This window comes from Amborella trichopoda, chromosome 2, assembly GCF_054954075.1.
Source record: "Amborella trichopoda isolate Santa Cruz 75 chromosome 2, AtrichopodaSantaCruz75HAP2 v2.0, whole genome shotgun sequence".
Taxonomy (NCBI): Eukaryota; Viridiplantae; Streptophyta; class Magnoliopsida; order Amborellales; family Amborellaceae; genus Amborella; species Amborella trichopoda.
In genome coordinates, this window is record NC_142337.1 from 1,735,123 (window position 1) to 1,760,522 (window position 25,400).

Genomic DNA, 25,400 nt, shown 5'->3' on the forward strand with positions numbered 1-25,400 from the left:
ATAGGATGCGGATTTGGCCTATACTCTTCTCGTGGTCGTTTTATAAGACGCGGATCTGGCCTATAATCTTCTTATGGTCGCTGTATAGGATGCAGATTTGGAATGTAATCTTCGTTACGCTCGAAATCAACACCTTGGATTTGTCGTGGAATTTCTGATACAAGATTAATGTGGTTGTTAGTACCTTCTTCACGATGAAGGTTATTTTCTAACCTCTGATTCATCTCTTAATGCATCTCACGTACTTCAGTGAGAAAATCCTCTAAGGCTTTAGTCAAATTTTTTATAGCTTGCCCCCAACAATCATCCATAAGAGCAGGATTAGCTTGATTGGCTTTTGGTGGCATTATAAACTCTGGACCTAACTTGCTCTGAATTGAAAAAATAAAACCAGAAAAAAAATAAAATAAAAGGTTGAGAGAATATACCTTCTTTCAAGGTCTGCAAGGTTTTATTAACTCATCCGCATTTTCTTACAATAAAGGGAAACCTCTTTTTAAATAGACTAAACTCATCCACAGTTTCTTACAATAAAGGGAAACCTCTTTTTAAATAGACTAAAAAATAAGATAAACATTAACAAAAAGACTCTTTCTACACTTTTCATATTTTATCTCTTCTTAGGCACAAAATCTTGCGTACCTCTTAAAGTTAAAAGATAAACTCAAAAAAATAATAATTATAATTTTTTTTTTTTCTTTCTGCATCGAGGTCTCATAGGATCATTACTCTATATTATGCAAAATATAATTCTATATAGATATATGTAGTTAACTATAATGTTATGTAAGATTTAGGCCTAGCATAGGGCTGAGGGTTGCTAAGCCGGAGCCCTAGAGTTGTATTCTCGACACAAGGGCCCTTGTCCAGTCCAGCCCAACCCAGCCCATATGGTAGCTAGTTGGGCTAGGCTAGTCCTACTCTGAACTTGTCAGTGGTTCATGCCGGGCGTAGTGACATAATATTAAATGTAGAACATCATCTTATAGCCTTTATCCAACTATTTGGGATCGGCTCGACGAATATTAATATACCATTCTGCTCTATCAATGGTTATACTCTCAATGAGGAATATATCTTTTTGGGTCTACTCCTTATCCCTTTTGAGCCTTTCACCTGAACTAACTCGCACATCCTAACATGTGTTGTACTGGGTCTGGCTATATATTACCAGCTCACCTAAGTTTACCTTCTCACATCTTATCACCTATTGGCGCAACCCTTAGTTCTCTTGAATGTATCTATTTTGGATTCTATCCATTTTTGTCTTGACACTCATCCATCTCAACATCTTTGGTATGTTGTTTCTTAATCTCCCAACATTCCACCCCATAAAGCACAATTGATCTCACAACCATCCTATAGAACTTGTCATTCAGCTTTGTTGGTGTGCATCGATCACATAAAACTCCAATTGCACATCTCCACATTTGCCTACCCAGCTCTAATTCAATGTGCGATGTGTTCCTCAGTCTCTCCATTTTTTTAGAATATCGATCTAAGATATCAAAAGTGCGATCTTTTTGATATATCTTAGCCGTTAATCTTAACTATTTATCCCTACTCCTATTATTGCTAAACTTGCATTTCATATAGTCTAAAAAAATAATTTCATTATTTATTTCTACTTTCAAATTTTTTCTTGCTTAAATTCCTAACCATATTAAAAAAAATTTAGAAGTTCCCAAGACTTTTTTCAAAAGTTATTAGAAGCAAACTAAAAATTTTCTAATACGCGGTGGTTTCCAATCCTGCCGACACTACCCATTGACACCTTTAAAAGAGAAAGAAAAGAAAAAAAAAAAAAAAGCTAACCCCCTTATCTATATAAAAAAATGGGTAGGGGATGTCTTCAAATCACGAGGACAAAAAAAAAACCTTTAGTCAGACATTTTTTAGGGCGATTTATGACGGTACTAGTATCCAAATGTGATTTGAGAGGCAATGAAATTTGGAATTTAGGGGGTGATTTAGTCGATTATCAAAGTGGAAGCATAATTTCAATCAAATTATATTCACTCATATCCATGATGTCTTTTCATGAGAAAATTTAGTGCTCTCTATTATTGTTAAAGTTCAATTGAACTTCATGTGCAATGATAACACGTTTAAGGTTTTGATTTGTTCCTTTCAACTGAATTGTAGGTACTTTTATTATAGAACCAAAAGAAATATTGAAAAATTAAACACAGAGAGAAATATAAGGAGAGAGAAGAGAGAGAAAAAGATAAGTAAGAGAGAGAAATAAAAGTGGGGAGAGAGAAAGAGAGAGAAACAAAAGGAGAGAGTGTGTGTGTGTGGTGGGGGCAGAAAGCTGTATGCAATCCACAACTAAGCATGCAATGTCGGCTTTTTTAAAGACATCCATCCTCTCTCTCACCTGCCTTCTACAAAGCCTTTTCCTTTAAAGTTCCCTACCATCATTCATGGAAATTATTATTTGCTTAATTTATTTCCAACTTTTTATTTCTTTAAAAAAAAAAATTCCCACCATGATCCATGGAAATCATTAGTTTTTTAAATTGTTTCCAACTTTCTCCTTCTTCATGATCCATGGAAATTACTATTTTCTTAAATTGTTTCCAAACTTTCCTTCTTCTCTTCTATCCTTTTTCTTCTAAACCAACGAAAAGTTTTAAAAATGGAAGCAAATTTCTTAAATTATTTTCAATAAGGAAAAAACTTATATAAAGTTGCAACCTTAAAATTTAGAATCAAAGTGCGCTTCAAAAATCCATCATAAATAGTTGTTTTGATGTTGGAAAAATCTCTAATTGATCATCTCAACATTTGAGATGTCTGAATATGAAAATAAAAAAAGATTTTGAGTCCTAAAAATTATGTAATGCAACACATTATCTAGACTGTCAATTTTCAAGATTTTCAAATGTTTATAAATCTACTTGATTTGAACCTTTTATGGAGTTTAAGATTTTATAAATCGAGATGAAAATAGATACTCAAGCCATCCTAAGAATTTTTACATCAAAAGTATATTTATGACAAAATTTGAATGCGCGTCTTAATTGGAATGTTTAAGGCCGCACAAACCACACCCTTTCAAGAAAATCCTCTCCTGTTTACTATTGCTTAAAAAAGCCTACTGGCCAAAGTTCATGAAAATTCTTCATGAAAATTCTTATTTTTTAAAAAATCACTTACAAAAATAATTACATTTTATCTATTTCTTAATTTTTTAATTTATTTTATATTTAAATTTAAGGATTCTTTAACAAGCTTAATAATTTCATTCAGCTTTACTTGGATGCATTGGTTAATATCAACCCATTTATTGGTTTAGGGAGCAATCTGAGCCGTCCATGGAATTTTGATCTAATTTATTCCTAAAAAAGCTGAGAAGATCCTCTATCTGCTTTCACTTCCAAATTAATATCATTGATCTTGGCATATTTGTTATTTGCCAAGGTCAATGACAAAATGATAGGGCCACGGCTTTACAAAGTGGCACAATGTAGTTTTGAACTATACAACAAGGATCTCGAACAGTATCAAAAATGGTCTACCTTGCAACATATTTTTGTGGACTGTCCATTTCAGGTCTTCTGCACTATTTTTGGCATTTCAAATTCTATAATCAGGAATGGAAATAGAGTTGTAAGCCTACAAGAGTTTTAGAGCACCCAAATTTCATTTTCTATTTGTATTATGAGGTGTGGCTATACCAAAATGCACAAAACCGAGGCCGCAACTTTTGTCTTTATTTTTTTTAATACAAGTATATTTATGAGAAATGATGATTTTATTTTCGTGAAGAAAGATCGGCATAAAATTCTTATTTACGAAAACTCTTACGAAAATAATTTTCATAAAGAATTTTATTATTATAAATCTCTAACATTAGATCTCCAAAATAGTGATAGGTAACGGCTCTTATATGGACGGTCTAGACTGAATCATTTATATATTAGGAAAATTTAGACCGTCCATTCATCCAACTTGGCACCCCAAGTCACTCGTGCCACAATACAAGTGCTTGGAGTGCCGCTCTTGCTAGCCTCAACCAAATTAAGAATGGGTGAGCTTGAACATTGATTGTCTTGACATCGAGATGCATAAATATGAAAAATAAAATAAAATTTGAATTTCATAAATAATGCATCTTGCAACACATTATCTAGACCATCCATTTTCAAGATTTTCATATGTTTATAGATTTTATTGATTTTAATCATTTTTAAAGTTTAAAATTTTATAATTAAAGATGAAACTAGATTTTCAAATAATTCTAAATTTTTTTTATAAAATTTGGAGGTGCCATTGTTTAAGATTGCAACGTTAAACAAACCACACCCTATTGTATACAATAAAAAATTTGTTATTTTATTTTATAAGCATATTGCACACCGTATGGTCATATATGTTTCGAATCAAAGCTCCCTCATGCACTGCTCACTCCTTTCATTTTCCCGGCGATTCTTCTAGTTTTCCGGCCCAAACACCGCAGAACAAAGGTACTTATTCTGGCTCTCCACCCACTCCAAGCATCAGTTTATCACTCCGTTTCCTTCAATTTGAAGCCATTATTACAGAATTCTGGCCGTTCCCAGTGGTTTTGCGGTAATCTTAGCAGAATTCCGGCGACCACAATTAGTCTTTCCTTCTTTGCCCTGACTATTTGGCATCTTCCCTGCAACTCCATGCTGGCTTCTGAACGAAACTCCAGCTGTCTCCACCATTTATCTGGGGAAAATTTAGGAACTACGGCCACCACCATAACTTTTCCAGACACTATTTCAGAATTCCGACCACCCCAGCAAGTTTTCTGGCTATTCAAAAGAAAATCCGCAACTTGTGCAGCTTTTTACGGTGATTGAGCAGTTGAGCTACATTTCCATCACCCCACCACAAAAGTTTCACCATTTTTCAGATTTGGGTGACTTTTGCAGATTGTTCGGCAAGGCAGCAACCCACCTGGAAATTCTAGCGATTCTCTCAATATTCCAGTAACTTTTGCACTTTTCCGGTGAGTTTGGCTACTTTCCGAGAGACCCACCTTAAAGTCACAGTCATTATTTAAAAATTCCTGTAACTAAATCAGAATTCCAGCCATTAGATCAGTTTTTTCAAGCGAATTATAAGAAACACAGACTCAAAGCCCATTAACATACAACAAAGGAGAAGAGATTCAAACCGGAGAAAAGCACCAATTTTTGTTTTTTTTTAAATCTCACGCATAGATGGAGAGAGAATGGCCTGAGAGTTTGAGGCCGAAGCTTTCGAGGCGAAACTCAGAGACCAACTACTTCAGTCCCGAAGAGTTCAGCGATGTTTTTGGCGGACCCCCCAAAAGCGTTATTTACCGGCAACAACTTGAGGCTGGAAAATTCGACTTCCCATTTTCTGGCAGCCGGAAAACTCAGAATTCCGGCACCTTTTACGACGAGATATTCAGGCAGGGGCAGGAAGAGCGTGCAAAAATGGGCAGGAATTTGCCGGTATATGAGATTCCGGGAATGGGTATGGGAGGTAAATATGGTGGAAAAGGCGAGGGTATTTTGGGGAGAGGAGGGTTCTATGACGATATATTTGGAGAAGAGGAGGGTAGTTATGGAAATAGGGGGTCGAGAACGAGGTCTGCCTCGTCATGTTCAGAGGTGTTGAGTCCTCTTAGACCTTCGGTTTCAGAGGACATGGCTTTCAACTCTTTTGCTTCCAATCTAAGGTAAATGATTTATTATTATTATTCTCTTATAATGTTTCTTTAGAGAGAGAAGTTGGAAACTGAAATCTGTGTTTTTGTGTTTCTTTATTTGTATCGTAGGTAGTTCGGAAAAGGGGTTGAGGTCATGATGGTAGCACTGTCATATTTCAGTTATATATATTGTAGGTTAAAAGCCCTTTAACTATTTTTAAAAATAAGTAGGGGCACGTGATTCCTATTGAATTATCAAAAAAATTAAAAAAAATTATATGTAGCGTCCAATCCTATTGACAGGTTAAAAAACTAACTATTAAAAAACGATCCTACTTAATTACCCCAATTTTTTTTTTTTTTTATATGTATGTTTAGGTGTGACTATGCATGAGAAGAGAGATTTGGAAGTATATATGTTGTATGTGTGCGAAAGAATGTGCTCCACTTTGAATGGTTGAATTCCTCTCCTCTTACTCGGATCCGTTAAGCAATCGAACAAGTTAGGGGTCTAAGGGTATCTGATCCCTACTGAATTACTCAAAAAAAAATATTATGTATAGGTGTGACTCTGCATGAGAGATTTGGAAGTGTAGATGTTGTATGTGTGTTAGAGAGAGTGTGCTCCACTTTGAATGGATGAGTTCCTCTCCTTTTACTCGGATCGGTTCAACAAGTGAGGGGTCTACATTTGTCAGGATTGGATTTGCTAGTGAGAGATCTGATATTGAGCAAGTGAGAGGTCTAGTTTAACTACATCAAAACTAATTTAACAGCAGGTCGAATTAAATGTAGTAGATTTGAAAAATACCTAAAAATATAAATAATAATTTAAAAATATAAAGGGTAGTAAAAAAAAGTTGCCTATATTTGTTTGGGTGCCGTTTGTATATAGCCTAGGCTCTAAACAATCAAATTAGAGCCTACCTTCAAATAATGTTGAGAAATGTAGTTTCAATATTGAAAATGTTTATGATAGCCTTAAAATATATGTTCATCTTTATTTATAAAGTTTAAAAAAATAGTGTAGATCGATAGATTTATGAAAACTTAAAAATCTTGAAAATTGACAGGCCAAAAAGTGTTATAAAATATACTACTTCTAAAACTTGACATCCTATTTTTTTCATATCTACGCATCTTGATGTCGAGATGATCATTTTGAGCACATTTGGACTTCAAAACAACTTCTTCTAGTAAAAGTTTTGAGGTAGGCTCAAATTTGATTGTTTAGAGCCTCGACTCTATATAAACTTTTCCCTATTTGTTTTGGTTTAGTCTAAACAATGAAAGTATATCAGATGGACCCGGCTCTATATAAATTTTTCCCTATTTATTTTGGTTTAGTCTAAACAATGAAAGTACATCAGATGGACGGGCCAAAAGTAGTCATTTATTGGTTTTAATTTGTTTATAATTATTTTTTATTTTTATTAAGGACTAGACCGGCCAAATTATCAATTGGTAGCAGTGTTCACAATATTGGCTAGTTCAACTCAAAATCGGCTAGTTAGATTGGAACCAGGTATTGGCAAGTTACCTGGTTTTGGTTGTTGGTGATCCGGTGGCGTAGTTTTAAAAAATTAAAATAAAATATCAAAAAATAAGGAATATGTTTGTATATTTTTTTTTAAAAAAAATTTGTTATCATTTTGGCAAAGATTAGTAAGTGTTTTAGCCATGAACACTAATTTTTACATTTTACCTTTTTTTTGAAAAATTTCAAAATTACCTTTGGCACAAATCGATTTTTCGAAATCTTTTTTTTTTTTTTTAATACTAATTTTTAACTTCATATAGATGTACTTTGTTTAATCATGTTTTAAATATACTTTTTATTGTTTTTAGATTTTTATTTTTAACTACTTTTTTTACCGGTCGGGACTTGTTTAGTTAGAGCGGTTGAACCTGCACTTTACCTATTATTTGGCACCGGCCCCTGGCCGGTTCAATGTACCAACACGGTTGGTAGTCGAACGAGCCCATCCGGTCCATGATGGATAGAAGAGAAACTTAAAAATTAGAAATTTCCTTAAATGAGCACTTTATCTCATAAATTCCCCTTATTTTCCATAGAAGAATCTTCCATTTTTTTTGAAAATTTGAACGTTCTGAGCGCCATCTCGAAGCGCATCCAATGGAGTGAAACGCTCGCCTCTCTCTCTAAAAACGCATCCAATGGAATGAAACGCTCGCCTCTCTCTCTAAAAGCACTTGAATTTAGCATAGATGGCACAAAAAAAAGAGATTGCTCCACTGTTAATGCACATGGAAGCGTAAATATTTCATCTTTAGAGAGAGAGAGGGTATGTCATTCTTGTATTCTTCTGTTTTTTATAATTTATTTCCTTTAATGTAGCATCCGTTATGCTCTGAAATATGAGAGAGAGAGAGCATCAGAGTCAGAGTAAATCCCCTGTTTCTTTCTTCTTTTTTTTCAGGCCCATCATTGTACCACCTCGCCATAACCGAAGGTCATTCTCTGGCTTCTTCTCAGAACAACAAACAGAGGAAGTCTCTCCAGCTCCAACAATGTCCTCTTCTTACAGAGACGTCTCTGATCCATTAAAAGACTATTTCAAGAATTACAGTAACAACATCAAGCTCTGCAACTTTCACAGGAGCTCATTAAACCATAACTCATTCTCCGAATCGACAATCTTCGGGCCCAATTCCAGCCATATTGTTTCCTCCATTAGAACCCCATCTCAATCTCCTGATATCGAAAAAGAACCCATTTCAAACTCACCATCCTCTGCAACTTCATCATGCCTCCTTCAAGAGGATGTTTTCGAAGAAAATGATATCCGGAGCCAGTTATCAGAGAGAGATGAAGTGGGGTCTGAGTTCTTTGGTTCTTATGTCATAGAGATTGTTTCTGAGAAGAGAGAGGAGCGAGAGGAAATGGTTGGAGTGAATGAAGCCATTGCTTGGGCTAAAGAGAAGTTTGAAAGGAATTTTAGCAGTGGGAGCAATGGAGATGTTAGCTATATGGAAGCCAAAATGAAGGGGGTTCATAGTGAGCTGAAGGCTGGGGTAGGAGATTTACGCCCAGAAAAAGAATCACGTGAAAATGAAACAGGTACTCACAGAAGTTGTGTGTGTATGAGAGAGAGAGCGTAGTTGACACAAAAACCCACTTTCAGAGATGGGTTCACCTCATTTTTGAGAAATTTTATGCTGTGTGAAATAATTGTAGTTTTTACGAACTTGTATCTTCACATTATAAAACAAAAGGATTTTTGTGAATCTCTCTCTCTCTATCTCTCTCTAGAAAATACAGAGCCGAAATCCAGTTCAAAATTGACAGAGAGCAGGACAGTAGCTGAGTGTAAAGACCCATTCAAAAGAGCACACGGAAAGCAGCAGCTCTCCAAAGTAAAATTTCCTTTTCTTAATACTCTATAGTCAATAGTAAGGATAAAGAGATAACGTAGAGTTTATTACTCTTTATGTTTTTTGTTATAAAATCTCACTTTCTTCCGTCTTGACATTTCAGGCCAGATCTCTAACAGAGCTCAAGTGGAAGGAGGTTGATAATGAGGAGCTTAATAGTGATGTAAGTTCAGAAACCCACATGGTTCTCCTTATAAAAAGCACTCCTAATTACTGTTAGAAACAATCGCCTGTCCGAGTAGGGACTCACCGGTGTTGGACTGGAACAGGAGAGAGACATGCCAAAAAACCCTGAAATTGCCAAGTTTCCCATTTTTACTAAATTTTTATTGAAAACTACATGGTCTGACTCGGACTCACCCAGATCAGAAGGGGGGGGCACTCGAGCTCCGACTTGCGTGGGCTACTGGTGAGTCAATAGCCGGATCCGACTTTTTAAACACTGCTTCTAATCATTTAATGCATAGCTACTCATAAATACATCTATGCATATATTAAGCATGCTGGGATTGAACTCCAAAAGTTTTGTTTGGTTTGCGGCAGTGATTAAAAAGTGTTAAAGACTATGGTCTCGTATGCAATTTCAATAGCACTTGTTTTCCTCATAATCTGTATATTGATATCCTGATTATACTCTGATACTTAAACATATAACCTGTTATATACTCAATTATTTTCATAGTATAATATTTATACTGGTAATTCTGATAATCTATATACAGATACTACTGATTATTTGTAAACTGTTATAATCTGCTACTTTTAATTTCTGTACTCTTAATACAATCTGAAGCTGTTAAACTGTATACTGGTAATACAATCTTATAAGGACCTGGTTTATATGCGGCCAAGCCCATGTGTAGAAATGCGGGTGTATTAATAAATTTATTTTATGGATTTTTGGACTTAATTTTTAAGGACATGTAATCTCTAACATGGAGATCATGAATATAAAAAAATAAGTAAATTTTAAAAACTAAAAATAATAATTCTAGTAAAAAAACATTTGGCCCGTTAGTTTCCATGGTTTTTGGATGGAACACCTACTTGCAACCATATTTAAAATGGATGCTTTATACTTTTGGACCGCATATGTAGTCATGCGGTCCAGTCTGCATGAAACAATTTTCCATCTTATAAAGGATGGAGTCCATAAGCAGTTTTTAATGAGATTGATTGAAGACTTCTTATTTCTTACAGGCTGCCACAGAGTTATTGAACGAGAATATCAGAAGGTGGTCCGCAGGCAAGGAAGGAAACATTCGATCTTTGCTTTCAACTCTCCAATACGTAAACTCTTCATCCTTCTCAAGAGATTTCTTGGATCTAGAATTCCTAATGTGAAATTTCGATTACTAATATGCATTGATCAATAGGAAATAATAACTAATAATAACTTGTGAACAATTCATAAATAGAGGGTAAGTTGAAATTATTCATAAAACGAGTGCCTCGATTTAATATTTATTTGTACCTCTTCTCTAAAGAAAGAAAGGATAAGAAAGATATCTATTATCCATACATAAGTATATGATAAATACAATGCACAAAGAATGCAGAATTGAAATAAATTCAGGAAAAAAAAGTGTAACCAATTCTTTTCTTTAATTTTTCTCCATAATTTGAAAATACTTAGATCTCAAAATAACTTTGTTGATTCGTTCAATATACGATATATAAAGGGGCCGAGATGCCGATTCTGCAAATTATCTAACTGTGCATCTTCTTTTGCAGATTATAACCCTTCTTGGATGGCCCTCATGTTCTAATAACTAGGATTTCAGTCATTGCATTACTTAAATGAATTAGTTAGCAAAATGAAGGGTAGGCTTATGTTACCTAGACACAGACCTGTGTCTAAATCTGATACATATCTAGGATTCAAATGCCTAAAATCAAGATAGGAGAGACGTGTCCCTGTAATTGTAATCTTATAATAAAACCATATATGTTAATGAATGTGTAGCACATAATTCATATCTGTTATGCTTATGTAGTTGACGCCGTGTCCTGAAGTGTCAACACAATGTTCAAGTATCGACATTTGTCAGTACATGAGACAGCTAGAATAGTGTGTCAGAGAAATAACTTTTCTCTAAATATGTTATCAGGTTCTATGGCCTAACAGTGGATGGCAAGCAATCCCTTTAACTGAAATTATCGAAACCACATGTGTGAAGAAGGCTTATCAGAGGGCACGGCTTTGCCTTCATCCCGATAAGCTACAACAAAAGGGTGTAACTCTTCCTCAGAAATATGTTGCAGACAAAGTCTTTGGTATCCTTCAGGTATTTATTTAGTGCTAAGCTTGTAAGAATCTCATTATCGGTAATTTTATTGTATTACTGGGTGCTTCTAAGTAAAATAGGGGAGTAAATAGAAACTCAAGTAATGAAGTATAATACAACCACATTTGTTTTTATATAAAAAAAATCACAATCATTTTTAGCTGTATCATTGGCTGCACTTAATGTCTGAAAAAAAATTCTTAGATTTTATGCAGAAAAGTGACACACTTCCAACAACCAATTTCAAAACTAATAGAGATTGTGATCTTCCTCTACAAAAGATAAATAGTCTTACAATAAACACTCATTAAATAAAAAGGGACAGACAACAGAGTCTCTCTTTAAGTTAAGAAACTCTTGCCCTGTTTTGTAAAGTGACTGCCTTCCTAACATGCATATGCATCAACATATATACGTATATCTTTAATGTTAGGAAAAAATGGAAACGAATAATGTATATGTAATTCTTTTGGGAAAATCGGAATGTGTATATAAATTTTATAAAATAAATTTCTAGTAGCCTGTTTTGTTCTTGTAGGTCTTCCATTTTAATAAATTATTTTCCTTGAATTAATATTTTATATGTTTCTTTTGAATATCGGTAATTCGAGACATTAATCTATTTCTTCAATGTAGGGAAAATGCTTTAGATAAATCACAGTAAATAAAAAAGGAATGAAGAAAATTGTCATATTAAGGAAAATAACTCCCATGTAATATTTCAAAACTTGCAAGGAAGTTTGTTCATCGGTTAAGACGCACCGACACAAGAAATTATTTATTGAATATGATGTGTCATGTCACCTTTGGGCTGGATCGGTTAGTTCTCAACCTTTGAGACACTACATCTCAAGTTCAATTCCTACCGATGAACTGCCCCAACAAAAAAAAAAGAAAAAAATAAGCATATTGTATTGTCATTCTTGCCAAATTTCACTAACTTGCAAACATGTTTGTAACAGGATGCATGGGCCATATTCAGTACTCAAGATATCTTCAGTTAAAAAGCTCAAGAACAGGCATGCCCCATTTTAGATTTGAAGACTACACCATGGTTTTGGAGTTTGCTGTTTCCATAAGAAATAGAAATGGTTTTGGCGTCATAAGAATTTTAATATGTACTATCTACTGGGTTCAGGAGATCATGAGGTTTATAATCTGCAATTTCAATTGTTAGAAAGGAAGCTTTGTAAAGATTTGAGAACAAAAAATGGGCTTAGAGACTTTTGTGAGCATAAAATTATCATTATGCTGGTTGCTAATGCAAGATGGAAAAAAATCATTTTTGAAGTAATTGTGAGGTACCCACCCCCAAATTCTACTTTTAAGTCAGCCTAAATCGATACAGTAACATTTGTTGAAGGCTATAACAAATCTCTCTCACACACACAATGAACACTGCAGCATTGTTTGAGTGCCAAATCAATTCTCTCTCTAAATCTATGAACAGTGCAGCATTGTTTGAGTGCCAAATCAATTCTCTCTCTAAATCAATGAACAGTGCAGCATTGTTTGAGTGCCAAATCAATTCTCTCTCTCTCTAAATCAACGTTGCAGCACTGTTTGCATGCTGCTTAAGAATGGGGTTAGGGTCATAGTGGTAACACCACGTGTACCTCAGCTAAAGTTTAAGCTTCCATTCTCACCTAATACATTAAAAAACCATTAACGAGTTCAAAAAATAAGTGAGAGCTACTCATCCCCACTCAATTACCCAAAGAAAAATTCAACTCTCTCTATTGATAATGTCTCAACCCCAAACGACTCTCTCAGCCAAACATTGGCACCGTCTCGCTTAATTCAAACCCAAATCGGGAATCATCAATCCCGATCAGAATCTGTCAATGGGCAATCTTTGTCCCTCTCTCGGCCTCACCTTGTGCAAATTCAGATTAAGAATCGCCAATCCTGATCAGAATCGGGTGACCTATGTCCCTTCCCTCCCAAATCCCCTGAAATTTAATTCTTACTTATTTTTCAACAAATTTTCACTAGCTCAGCCACTCCAGATCAGTATAGTGGGGGAGTGATTCAGAACGCAATTCGGGTTTTAAAGCACAGCTCTCCCCAATGGACCACACCTAGACCTCTCGTGGACCTGCAAACCCCTACCCAATATGGCGCAGCGCAATCTCTTCTTCTGAAGTAGCAGTATGGTTCTTGGAGAAGGCAGAAAGCAGTAGGACCCCAACCCAGGAAATATGCAGGGAACAAAGTTCCACATGCCTTTCAAAGTATGATACGATACGAGGCTTTGGCCATTATAGAAACATGAGAGAAAGAGAGAGAGAGAGAGAGATTTTTGCTAGTATACAAGGACGAAATAAGCATGCGACCAAGCCTGCAAATGTAGAAATGCAGGCATGGCAAAAAATATATTTTTTAAATATTTTTTATCCTAATTTTTTGACTATATATAATCTTTAACAAGAGATCATGAATATGAAAATAAATAAAATTTAAAAACTAAATATAATAATTATATTAAGAAAACATTTGGATCATTAGTTACAATTGTTTTAGATGGACCACCTATTTGACCTATTTGCTTTATACCTCTGGACCGCATATTGTAGAAATGCATCTAGCACGCATGAAACAATTGTTCATCATATAAACATGATGTGTGTAAGAGAGAGAGAGAGAGATTTTGCTACTATATATAGAAACATTAATATGAGAGACGCAAAAATTCCAAAATTGCTATTATACAAACATACTGTGAGAGAGAGCTTTTTGCTACTACATGTAGAACCATTATATGAGCGATACAAAAAATCCGAAATTCAGAGAGAGAGAGAAAGGAGTGCGGGGAGGGAGCATTTCCAGGATGTGACCAACCAACAAATGGTACAAAATTCATTTGAATTATTAAATTGCCGAGAGTTAACAGGAAGATTATGAAACTTTTACAATGAAAATTCTGGGTTACAAACGGCAAAAATGCTTGGCCAATAATTCAAAAGAATATAAAGAAAAACGAAAGAGAAGAAGAGCCTTGCTTTAGCCCAAGGAAGAGTTCTCTAAAAATTAATTTATTCATTATGAATGGGAAAGGACATATATAAATACGTTATTTATATCTCACCATCACTTTGTTCTGGAGATGACTCTTTGAGTGAGGTCCACCAAGGCCCTTCTGGATATAATGGCATCTTCATTATTAGTTGGGGGAAGAGAATCGACAGCTGCAGCGGCAAGGCTTGCATGCTCAGCTGCCAAATCCTTGGTCCTTTGTATTCCTTGGCTTTTACCAAGGTAGTCAAGGGCCTGCAAATTCATCAATCGCATATAAGAGAGAGAGACAGAGGGGATAAATATAAAATCATGGGAGTCTGTGTGTGAGAGAGAGAGAGAGGATAAATATAAAATCACAGGACATAGGCATCTCTGTGTGTGTGTGTGTGAGAGAGAGAGAGAGAGGATAAATATAAAATCACAGGACATAGGCATCTCTGTGTGTGTGTGAGAGAGAGAGAGAGAGGATAAATATAAAATCACAGGACATAGGCATCTCTGTGTGTGTGTGTGAGAGAGAGAGAATGGTGCAGGACATGGGCATCTGTGTGTATGTGTGTGATTGCGTGTGAGAGAGAGAGAGAGAGAGAGAGGATAAATTCAATGTTTCTAATGACAGGACATCAGTCATTTGCTTCTGCCAACAGGAATTTAAGAATGTAGCTCAGGCAGGTCCTACAAATAATTAGAGAGAGAGAGAGAGAGAGAGAGATCTGAATAGACAAAAGAAATGTTCGTAATGACAGGCCAAGCGACAAAATATAAACAGACACACACACGCACACAGAGGGAGAGAGGAATAGACGAAACAAATGTTTGTAATATCAAAGTGTTACAGCATCCTCCAACATGAATTATCGAAATATATAACTTAGCAAGACCTACAAATAAGCATGGAAGACAGAGAAAGAGAAGCAATGTTAACTATAATCGACAGGACAAGTGTTATAGCACCATGCAACTGTAAGTGTAGAAAGATATATCTCAGGCAGGTCCTACAAATAATTTGAAGATATGGGTAATATGATACTTACGATATCGACATTATCAGGATCTTCAAAGCCCTTATCAACAACCATACGCAACTGAGGGAACTCTTCCATGGCAAATAATATAGGAGCAGTCACAATTCCCTGTACAAGAAATTCTATATATGTCAAACAACTTAGGAAGATGAATTAGAGAACAAAGATAGCCGAAAAAAGGAATTACTATAGAGAATGATAACAAAAAAATAGAAGGATATACTAGATAGCAATCCCAATAATTTCGAAGCCATGATCGATACCCAAACCCGAACTTTTGTTATTTATATTTCATCTTTTCAGTTGCATTTTACAGGTTATTTGTGTTTTCGAACTCTCAAGGCCCTCCACTCCACAAGATAATTGTTATTCGGTTTAAAGACAAAACGTTATACACATACATAGCAATTCATATTTACATAGAGTGGGAGTCATTTTCTTCCTTATTTTTACTGATAGTAAATTACTGATTGTAAAAAAAAAAAGGAACTCATTGTCAAAACATTGTATCCTCCCTTCCCTTCCTTTCCCTACCCTCCCTCACCCCCTCAATTCACATAAGTTTTTTGCTGATTCATTCATCTTTTATCATTCATTCTAACAATTTACAGAGACTAAGTCAGATACAATAATTTCATTGAAACTTCTCTTCAAATATATCTATGATGGTATTGTTTTCCAGTTAAACCATCGGAAGAGCACCCACAGCGAGAACTGTATAGATTAAGTACTCTTTGAGTTGCTTTTTCACGAAGACCACCTCTTTTTTATAGCATAGCATCAGCACTCTACAATAACATGGGGATTTAAAAAGACAATGTAAAGGAAATAGAAGAAGACGGCCGCCCATTAAAAAACAAAAAAAAAAGAAGGAAAAAAAAACTTTCTTCTAAGGAAAGAGCATCATTATAATTTAAGAAAAGATCCTCTGCATAACAGAACTACATTTACGAAGGGAGGAGAGAGCTTTACATGACGTATATCTGACAAGGAACCCTTGCCAAGGGAAGCACATGTGCCAGTGAAGTCAAGAACATCATCAATCAACTGATATGCCAGGCCCTGAAAAGATGCAGTAATGGTAGAACACAAATGTGAGAGAATATTTCATAACCTTTCAAAAGTAACATCACTTCTATGCAAAGATAAAGCTTCCAAAATAATAGAAATGGTACACAGCAAATTAGACATAAGCTTTGCAAGGTACAAAGCAACTTAGACATAAGCTTTGCAAGCATTTGCAGAAAATTTCTATCAGGTCAGTGAAATTAAATGGCCAGATGAAAGGAAATCTCTACATGGACTTCTCATGTTATATGCATAGCTAAGGAGGACATTGGATTCTAAGGTACAATTCCTTGTCAACATAGAAGGAAAGGTAACATCATCTAAATTATCTATCATGGCATATAACTCAGTGTGAAGAGTTCATTTATTTCAAACATGAAATTCAAGAACTCCAGACCAAGTATCTCACATAGAACTTGATTTTCAAATTGGATTGACGGGATTACTGCAGCTGGACAGCTTTACAAATTTGATGCCATTTAATTCTATCGGATTCCCTATTTCACCAACTTTTCTATCATGCCACTCCTGAACTTCAACCATCTACAAACATTCAATTTAGTTCCATATTATGATAGAAAGTCACCCATGCAAATCAGGCAATTCCATCGTAATGTTTTCTCATCAGTGGGTTTCCATTGGCCGGATGCTCATGGTCAAGTTTTGGTTATCAGGTTGAATAAACAAATGCAGTGAGCCTCAAACACATATGCGTCAATATAAATCAACCGACCAACCAATTGACCAGATTGTAATCAAATGATTGTAGATCTTGATCAGAACTCAAAATAAATATTTAGAAGATTTGACATGGATGTATCTCATGTGCAATTGCATGTATGTGAGTGCCTATGGGTATTCTTCTTAAATACATAGCTAACAACTAAAGCTTTTCGAAAAGTTAACTATATAAAATAAAATAAAAGATTTCAAAACATATATGCTATATAGAAACTAAAAGACAAAACGTAATATATGAGAAATCAATTCTTATGAGAACCACTAACACATTAGTGTGTCCATCTCATACGTGCCTAAAGTAAAAGTTATAACATTCCCACACATGGCACCTCTCTGCTAAACTTCCTACACGACCTTCCTTTCCAAATTCCATCTTGTAGCCACCATAGGGGCCTGGATAATAGAATAATTGAGCTACTATGCCCATATCCACACATAAAGCTCTTGTAACAAAGGCAAGGGTAATAGGGATAATAAAAGTATAGCATTCTAGAACTTTAGCCACAAATGACAAGACTGAATTTAGAAGAAAATTTGCGATCAATCATACTCATGAGCGTTCTGAGTACGACAACACCATATAAATGGGACTTCTACAACCACAAAATAAAAAATATCTATACAGAATAAAATATAGTTAACTGGAGGGGAACCAACCAAATTTCGACCATAGTCATAAGCAAGCACAGAAACTTCAGCTGTCTGCCCCGCCAGCAGAGCAATAGCTTTACAGCTGTTTGAGATAAGTGAGGCTGTCTTGTAATATGTCTTCTGCAAGTAGTAATCCATGCTGTCTCCACATGCAAGAGTAATATTACTATTAGTATAATTGCATGAGTCAATCACATGGTCATATGAATTTAATGCTTGGAGATTCATTTAGGACTTTATTAACCAAATGGAAACAGCTTTTCAATAATCGCTAGCAACTTTTTACGTTTGAAGAGATGACAAACGTAAAGCTAGCAACTATCTTAATAGCATTCAACATCTCAGAATCATCTAAAACTGAATCATAAAATTTAAATATTCATTGAGACAGAGAGAGACAAAAGGAATTTTATTTCTAGATGTTTAATTTAAGATCCCCAAATGGCAATACAACTAAAGGTACAGAGGACACAACTTCGAAATTCATAAAAACGAGTCAGGGTAAAAAGATGTTTGTGGTGTGGAGCATCTGTATATTAAATAGTCAGTACATGTCATATTATCCAACAAGACTGCAGAGAAAAATAGGGACTATGTAGCTACCATCATAACCATAAGGGACAATCTGAATAAGATCTCATGAAAGCTGAAGAATTTTGATCTTTTGAGTTTCCATTTTAATAGAGTACGGGGAAGATTCTTGAATAGCCCTAGAATGTAATTCCATTATCATAACATCCAAGCTCAATGTCGCATTGACAACTAATGATGGAGTTTTTTATGTTTTTATTTTTATAAGAAACAACTAGTTTTAATGAGCATCAAGAATAACTATTCAAGTTCTCAACTTGACAAATGAATTTGTACCAAAGAGTTTGCAATTGGAAGTCACTAACTTAGAACAAACAAATTGGCTCTGACACTTCATACCTACAACGTTGATCAGATGAGGTTGTCATTTGCATTGTTTCTCCAGTAACAAGGTGCTCAACGACAGTAGCCAGCAATGTCACAACCTACATGTAGACAGTGAAAAAAATATGATTAGTGTAAAAAAAAGGACACTTAAATCAGCAATGTTTGATAGAACTGCATTTACAGCTTCTTTTCTGGAACCCCATACTGAATCTTGAGTAAAAGTTGGAAGTGACTCAATCACTTATTTAGTCCATAGAGTGTAACAAATGTAACAGAAAAGATGATATCCATCATATAATATAACATAATTCACCAATAGAAAACAAGTACAAGATACATAGCCTCCATATATTGAATTTTGCATCAAAATAATATGCATGACCAGCAAATCAATCAGAAGATGACTCTAGCTCCTCATGCATCTGGTGAAGTGGTAAAGAAAAAAATGCTGAATGTGGTTTAAGCAACATGTAAGCAACCCAATTATCATATGCTTGCCCTTGTTCTATCTTTCTATGCAATGCTTTAGGCATCTGTAGGGGCAGCAAAGCTGCCCGACTTAGAGCAGGTGGTAAACAATGGTTTAGTTCGCCGTGTCAATTCATGATAACCCCATTTATTCTCAGCCAATATTGGTCATGGAATTAATACATGACATTTTTTATTGATGCTACATACCAGATCAATTTGATTAAGATGTTTCTTAAATAATCCAACACTGGAGTGACTAGTTCAACAAAGAAATAAAATAACAATATAAAATAACAATAACGTTTACCTCTGTATTTTTTAATGATGCAAGTGCTACACATGCTCTTGAAAGAAGAAAATCCCCTGCTAGTACAGCTAGCTGCATCACAATATTGGAGGATACTGAAGTTAGCAGCTGAAGCTCATTGCATGAGAGCCTCGAATGCTCGATGCTAATTTGCTTTCAGGTTTGCAAAAATGACTCAAGGAAGCTTTTCCCATATAGGCAGCAAAAGACAAGCATTAATAATCAGATAAGAATGCAAGAGTAAGCACAAAAAGCAATACTTAAGCAGTAAACTAAACTGATACCTAAGAGTAGATGGTAGTGATACCTACACAGCAAAACTACAGTGTCCTAGAAAATTCAGAAATGAAAGATCTTGCAAACAACAGAATGCATCATGAAGAGCGTGTATACCATGGTTTATTACAGCATGCATTTTAATGCATCATGAAGAGCGTGTATACCATGGCCTATTACAGCATGCATTTTACATGCTGAAGCACAAAATGGTGTATGCCCTCTCTAGGGGGGGGGAGGGGGAGGGGGAGGGGTAAGGGGAAGGGGGGACGAGATGGGTGTTTGGTCTCAAGACAAACCTACTTAAATACATTCAAGGAGTTACCCTCGATACTCACTGGGCTGAATATCCAAAAAAGGCAGTATTCTAATGCCTGTAAGGCTCAGGCCTCGACTCATGGGAAGCACATACTCGTAAAGGATAAGAGAATAGTATAATTAAGAAAAACGAATATACCATAAATGAAGAATATCATGAGATGTGAAGGACTGTCATATGTAACTTCTTCAAAGTAAAAATATCTTCATGATTCATAGAATCCCATACTCCATAAAGTGACTGTTTATGAAAGTTTACTTATAGATGATATGTCAGTACCTTATTTCCCATAACAAAATTCAAGGAACCAATACCACGCCTTGTGTCTGCATCATCTAGAACATCATCGTGAAGAAGGCTTGCCACCTACCACATATTAAAAGAAAATTGTAAAGTACTTGTTCAATCAATGCATCAACAAGCATTGTCTAAAACATGCAACTGAACATGGCTCCAAGTTACCAACATGGATCATCTCAGTGATCTCGGCAATGCACTGTTGCCGTGCCCGTAGTTCCTTTGATAAACTATTGAGTGCAGTATCTGTTGCTGATTCAGGTATTGACATCTTCAAAGCTGATGCCATTAGCAACAATACCTGCATGCACATGACAAGCTTGTTATCGCTTCAAAAGAGAGAGACAGGGAAGGAGACACCCAATCTACATATAAAGAAGACAGTGAATAATACATGTGATTACAAGCTTGAAAGAAGTGAAGCTTATGATTTATGTAGTGATGACCTAAGATAATACTTCAAAGTTAAACTAGGCAAAAGACAGTCTGTAAAGCATGTTGAATAATTTTTTCATGAACTAAGCCAGACCATACTTAGTGTTATATTAAATATATGGAACAAAGCAAGATCCACATTTTTTCTTTTTTTTGAGGCTCTTTTGCTTTGCTCCATATATATAAAATAACACTAAGTATGGCCTGGCTTAGTTCATGAAAAAATTATTCAACATGCTAAGATCCACATTTCACTACACATATGTATGCAAATAGGACACTATGTGTGTAAACTGTAGCTCTCTGCAGGAATGAGGTGATGGGCCAGGTACTACAGGAACTTTGAGGAAACTAGATAATACATATAAAATCCTAATTTTCCTGTTATTAAGATAAAATAAAGGAGAAGTTCCTTACGGACATCATGAGCAGAAGCATTGTGAAACTCACATCAAGTACAGAAGGCGGCAAACTAGAATTATGTCATCAAAAAGTGTAAACTAATGTTTCAGCAGAACTTGGAATGTAATTATATAAGTAAAAGTATTCTCCTTCCATCAAGAGCCAATGGCTTTTAAAGCCCCTAGTCCATAGGATACCCAATTAATACGAATGCCTCGGAGTTCCAATGACAGTGTGAGGGCTATTGAATTAATGAAGGGTAGAATAATTTAGAGAAGCAGTCTTCTAGTAAGCACCATTCAAATAAACTCTCATTCAAAGACCTCTAAACTAAATAAAATTTTCAGGTGGATACTAGATATCCTGAATAATTTTACAGTTTACCAATGAGGACAAATTTTGTTATCAGCCTTAGAATGTTTACAACACCATAGAAACATAAGGCAAACATGGAACTCCAAAATACTCAGACAAGAAAAAAGTTTAGCAGTACAATGAAAAAAAAATTAATCTCCTGACTAGCTCTTACCGTAGGACGGAAACGCTTTCCCTCAACGCCCATCTTGAAGAAGTATTCTGCAGCCGAGGCAAGCTTCGGAACCTACTCAACAAGTATAGAAATAGACAGTTGACTTCAAAATGTGGGGTGTCAAAGGATATGATTCTTTTTTGAAGATATGATTAAGCATGCAATGAATGCAAGTTATAGAATATCATGTTTAACACTATTTATTCAATATAACTGTCACATATGGCAATAATTTCAGAAGAAATTAATACATGACATTTTTGGCTACAACTTCATGCAGAAGAATATCTTTGAAAATTTTACTTCTAAAAGTCCAGAAAACAAACAAAGAATCAAGATTCAAGAACAGTAGCACTTTGGATTAGCGCGAATGCTGTAAGGTTTTACCATTTCATTCAACAAACGAGACATTCCTTAGATAACATTTTTTTTATTTATAGAAGGACCTTATAAGCCATTGGGAAATTCTATAGAACTCTATTGGATCATAAAATTGTAATATTGAGGGTACTCTTCTCATTGCATATGTCTCTTCAGGTTATTTATTGAATTCTAACTAGGAAGAGGAAGAAGAAGATGCAGAAGAATGAAATCTAATTTGGTAACAAAGAGATAATCAAGAATATATATACCTCAGCAACAACCATCGCACGTAATCTATTCGCAAGGATTGATAATTCATCGGCAACAAGTGAAAATGGATCAACTGGTTCCTGAAACAGATCACCGAACAAGTTACCTTGCAGCACTAATTGCACAGTAACTTCCTCACAATTATCATTATCTACAGAGTTCAGAATTACATTAGCATGGCAAAATCTCGGAAGTTTAAAAAGCCACAATATCATTATGTACAGCGTAAGAATTACATTTAAATGAGCAAAATCTCCAAATTTTCAAAAGCCAATTCAGCAAGAAAATTGACAAACCTCAATAATGGAGCTTCTCTCCTGATGAATTTGATACCTGGCATCATGGTAAGCATGTGAACTCCAGATATGATAAATTTCTTTGCAACCCAAAACCTACTGATGCACATGAACAAATAAACACATTACTAATTCTCATCCGTTGAAGATGATGTGGAAAACAGTATATCCAATTGAGAGAAATAGTTAATGACTGAACCCATGACTGCAAATTTGACATGGAATAGAAAAGAGTATGAGAAAGCTACAATAAAGAATCAAAAGTACAGAAAAATCTCATCTTGGACAAATAAATTAGTACAGCGACTGAACCAACTCCCCCAAATCTGAACACGTAGCAAAGTTATCAAACTTCCGGAAGATGACATAATTTACTAATTCGATTCATAAACTTAACAACAAAAATAAGTCAAAGAGTACGATCCAAAGGTACAATAAATCTCCCAACAAAATAGATTGGATGCTAAAGCTAAGCCATAATTCTCCCCCCAGATCATTAGATTCCAAAATGAAGAGGAAAACAGTATACTGAATAAAATCATCATATATTATAAACCAAGACATTGACACTGTGAGAAGACACTGCGAGATAATTACAAGTCATGCTCGTGACAAAAAAAAAATACATACCATAGTCAATGAAAATTCCAAAAACAAAAGACATGAACTTATGTGATTTTTCAGTAAAATTGCAAGAAATCTCTAAACCTTATAGATTTTCCAACGAAAAAATTCAACAGTAGATGAACAAGTATGATTGAAATCCAAATGCTCTAAATAACAAAAAATTAACAGAAGTACCTCTGGATTGAAAGGAAGCAAAGTACTAACACTATAAAACCTCCCACTCATGGTTCCATGGCTACAAGCTGCCACAGTTAAAAACCTTCGATCACCCTCTGCAACTCGCCATGGAAACCTAGACCTAGAGCTTAACTTGCAGAGAGCACGCATCACAAACATTCTTCTTCGACTCTAATGCAAACCTAGACTTTTAGGACGAGAAACTAATAGAAATAATGGATTTGCAGAGAATTAAGTCGAAAAAATTGAAACCCTATTAAAAAATTTGACAGAGACTGAGATACAGAGAAAGTAGCGTTAGGGAGAGAAAATGAATAGTAAAGAAACAAAACCATTTGCATTTAGAAAAATCAGAGCTCTGGGCGCTAAGTAAAAAAAAAACCCTTAAAGTGAGTCACCGGGAATTTTGAAAAATAATTCAAAATGCATTTTTGCCTACCCTATTCTTCATTAAAAAAATCTTCTAAGTCCTCTCCCTTCATAATAACTAAGTGATCCATTCCTTTTTAAGCTCTTCCCCTTATATAAAAGCATTAGCTGTCATATAAAAATAACATCAGTTATCATATAAAAAATAATAATAATAATCAATGATAAATTACACAACACAATCATAATAAAAAATTTCATACAACATAATGTGATCCCTCCCTTTTTAAGCTCGTGCCTTCATCTCAAGGCATGAGTGTCATTTAAAAATAAAAATAATAAAAATAAAAATCAGTAATCAATGATAAATGACACAACACAATCATAATAAAAAATTTTACATAACATAATCATCGTAAGAGATTACTAAAATCTCAATTGAAATAGCATATCTTTTTAGTTTCCTCCAATACCTCAAAATTTTATACTGCAATTACCAGACCTTCTAGTTTACTAATAAAACTTCTTCCCATTTTTTAACTCGTACTCTACAAATTTTAAATTTAGTATCATAAATTTATTGTTTATTTGAAATTAAAAAAAGAGACATTTGAAATACTTCTATAAAAAATAAATAAAAATAAGGCTTATTATAATAAAATCTTGTTATTCCAATCATATTGTTTCAATGACTTATCATGTTGAAACCAATGTCATATTAGAAAACATGTGATTGCATATAAGTGCCAAAGGCACTATAAATAAGTAAGAAATAGTGTCATGACTGTAAAATGGTACAAGTTATTATTAGAAAATGTTATTGGAATGGTGATGATGTTATTATTATAAATCTTTTTGGAATGGTGTGATGATGATTTTAATTCAGTATTTTAGTGGAATTTTGTGACAAAAAAGAAATAAATGATAGTTTATAGGTACGTGCTGGTAAAATGTTGGTAATGCATTTCTTATATTTCTTCCAGACATAGCCAAACAATAACAATGTATTTCTTAGGTTGCATCTAAATACTACCCCAACAATAATAATCTATTTACGGGTAATGTATTACACAGTAATGTAATATATCAGTAATATATTTCACAGATAATATATTTCCAGGTATCCAAACGGCCCCTTAGGAAAATGGTTTGATAGGGCTGCAGCCAAACTAAAGCCTCACTAAATCATCCAAAATTACAATTCAATCATTGGATAATCTTCGCATCGATCATCTCAATTTGAACATTATAGTTGTGAACAAAAATTAGGATTTCAAGTTTTAAAAATAATGTGTATTGTATCAGATTATCTAAACAATACATTTTACCCTAGAAACAAGATTTATATCATTTTTTATGTTTCAAATTTATTGTTGATATTAAAAATTGATTTTAAAGCCATCATGAATATTTCTTTTATCGATAGTACTTTTGGAGGATTTGAAGTGAGGTTTTATTTTGTTTTCATTAATCCTAGGCCCTGAAACCTAATCCTAATTAAAAA

At 34.6% G+C, this 25,400-nt stretch overlaps 2 protein-coding genes across 6 annotated transcripts; one reads left to right on the forward strand and one right to left on the reverse strand.

Moving 5' to 3' along the window:
• Window positions 1-4,019: 4,019 nt before the first annotated feature.
• On the forward strand, window positions 4,020-12,631 carry LOC18427233 (Chaperone DnaJ-domain superfamily protein). 4 transcript variants are annotated; one of them, XM_006836287.4, is made up of 7 exons: window positions 4,020-5,683; window positions 8,095-8,735; window positions 8,928-9,031; window positions 9,153-9,212; window positions 10,250-10,339; window positions 11,161-11,337; window positions 12,300-12,631. In XM_006836287.4, exons 1-7 carry the CDS (start codon window positions 5,199-5,201, stop codon window positions 12,339-12,341), a joined length of 1,599 nt encoding a protein of 532 aa, XP_006836350.1. In that variant the 5' UTR covers window positions 4,020-5,198; the 3' UTR covers window positions 12,342-12,631. The 4 variants fall into 4 exon arrangements, with proteins under 4 accessions (XP_006836350.1, XP_020518714.1, XP_088713427.1 ...); XM_020663055.2 differs by having other exon boundaries at window positions 8,937-9,031; XM_088857301.1 differs by lacking the exon at window positions 4,020-5,683 and adding an exon at window positions 7,721-7,959 and having other exon boundaries at window positions 8,937-9,031.
• A 1,554-nt stretch (window positions 12,632-14,185) lies between these two features.
• On the reverse strand, window positions 14,186-24,025 carry GPS1 (geranyl diphosphate synthase 1). Of its 2 annotated transcripts, none has more exons than XM_020663057.2 (12): window positions 23,525-24,025; window positions 22,724-22,822; window positions 22,427-22,507; window positions 21,795-21,866; window positions 20,598-20,729; window positions 20,411-20,497; window positions 19,537-19,608; window positions 18,771-18,856; window positions 17,847-17,979; window positions 16,353-16,442; window positions 15,390-15,488; window positions 14,186-14,607 (listed from the first exon to the last, which is right to left on the reverse strand). In XM_020663057.2, exons 3-12 carry the CDS (start codon window positions 22,439-22,441, stop codon window positions 14,428-14,430), a joined length of 966 nt encoding a protein of 321 aa, XP_020518716.1. In that variant the 5' UTR covers window positions 22,442-22,507; window positions 22,724-22,822; window positions 23,525-24,025; the 3' UTR covers window positions 14,186-14,427. The 2 variants fall into 2 exon arrangements, with proteins under 2 accessions (XP_020518716.1, XP_006836349.3); XM_006836286.4 differs by having other exon boundaries at window positions 22,724-22,819; window positions 23,525-24,020.
• Window positions 24,026-25,400: the final 1,375 nt, after the last annotated feature.

Excerpts from the sequence above, each read along its gene's own strand:
- LOC18427233 (XM_006836287.4), top strand. The coding sequence starts at position 5,199 with ATGGAGAGAGAATGGCCTGAGAGTTTGAGGCCGAAGCTTTCGAGGCGA. Across the intron at positions 8,736-8,927 it reads ATCACGTGAAAATGAAACAG|AAAATACAGAGCCGAAATCC; the intron begins GTACTCACAGAA and ends ATCTCTCTCTAG. Across the intron at positions 10,340-11,160 it reads TGCTTTCAACTCTCCAATAC|GTTCTATGGCCTAACAGTGG; the intron begins GTAAACTCTTCA and ends ATATGTTATCAG.
- GPS1 (XM_006836286.4), bottom strand. The coding sequence starts at position 23,686 with ATGTTTGTGATGCGTGCTCTCTGCAAGTTAAGCTCTAGGTCTAGGTTT. Across the intron at positions 21,867-22,426 it reads GTGCGATGGTTGTTGCTGAG|GTTCCGAAGCTTGCCTCGGC; the intron begins GTATATATATTC and ends CTTGTTGAGTAG. Across the intron at positions 20,498-20,597 it reads AGATCACTGAGATGATCCAT|GTGGCAAGCCTTCTTCACGA; the intron begins GTTGGTAACTTG and ends AATATGTGGTAG.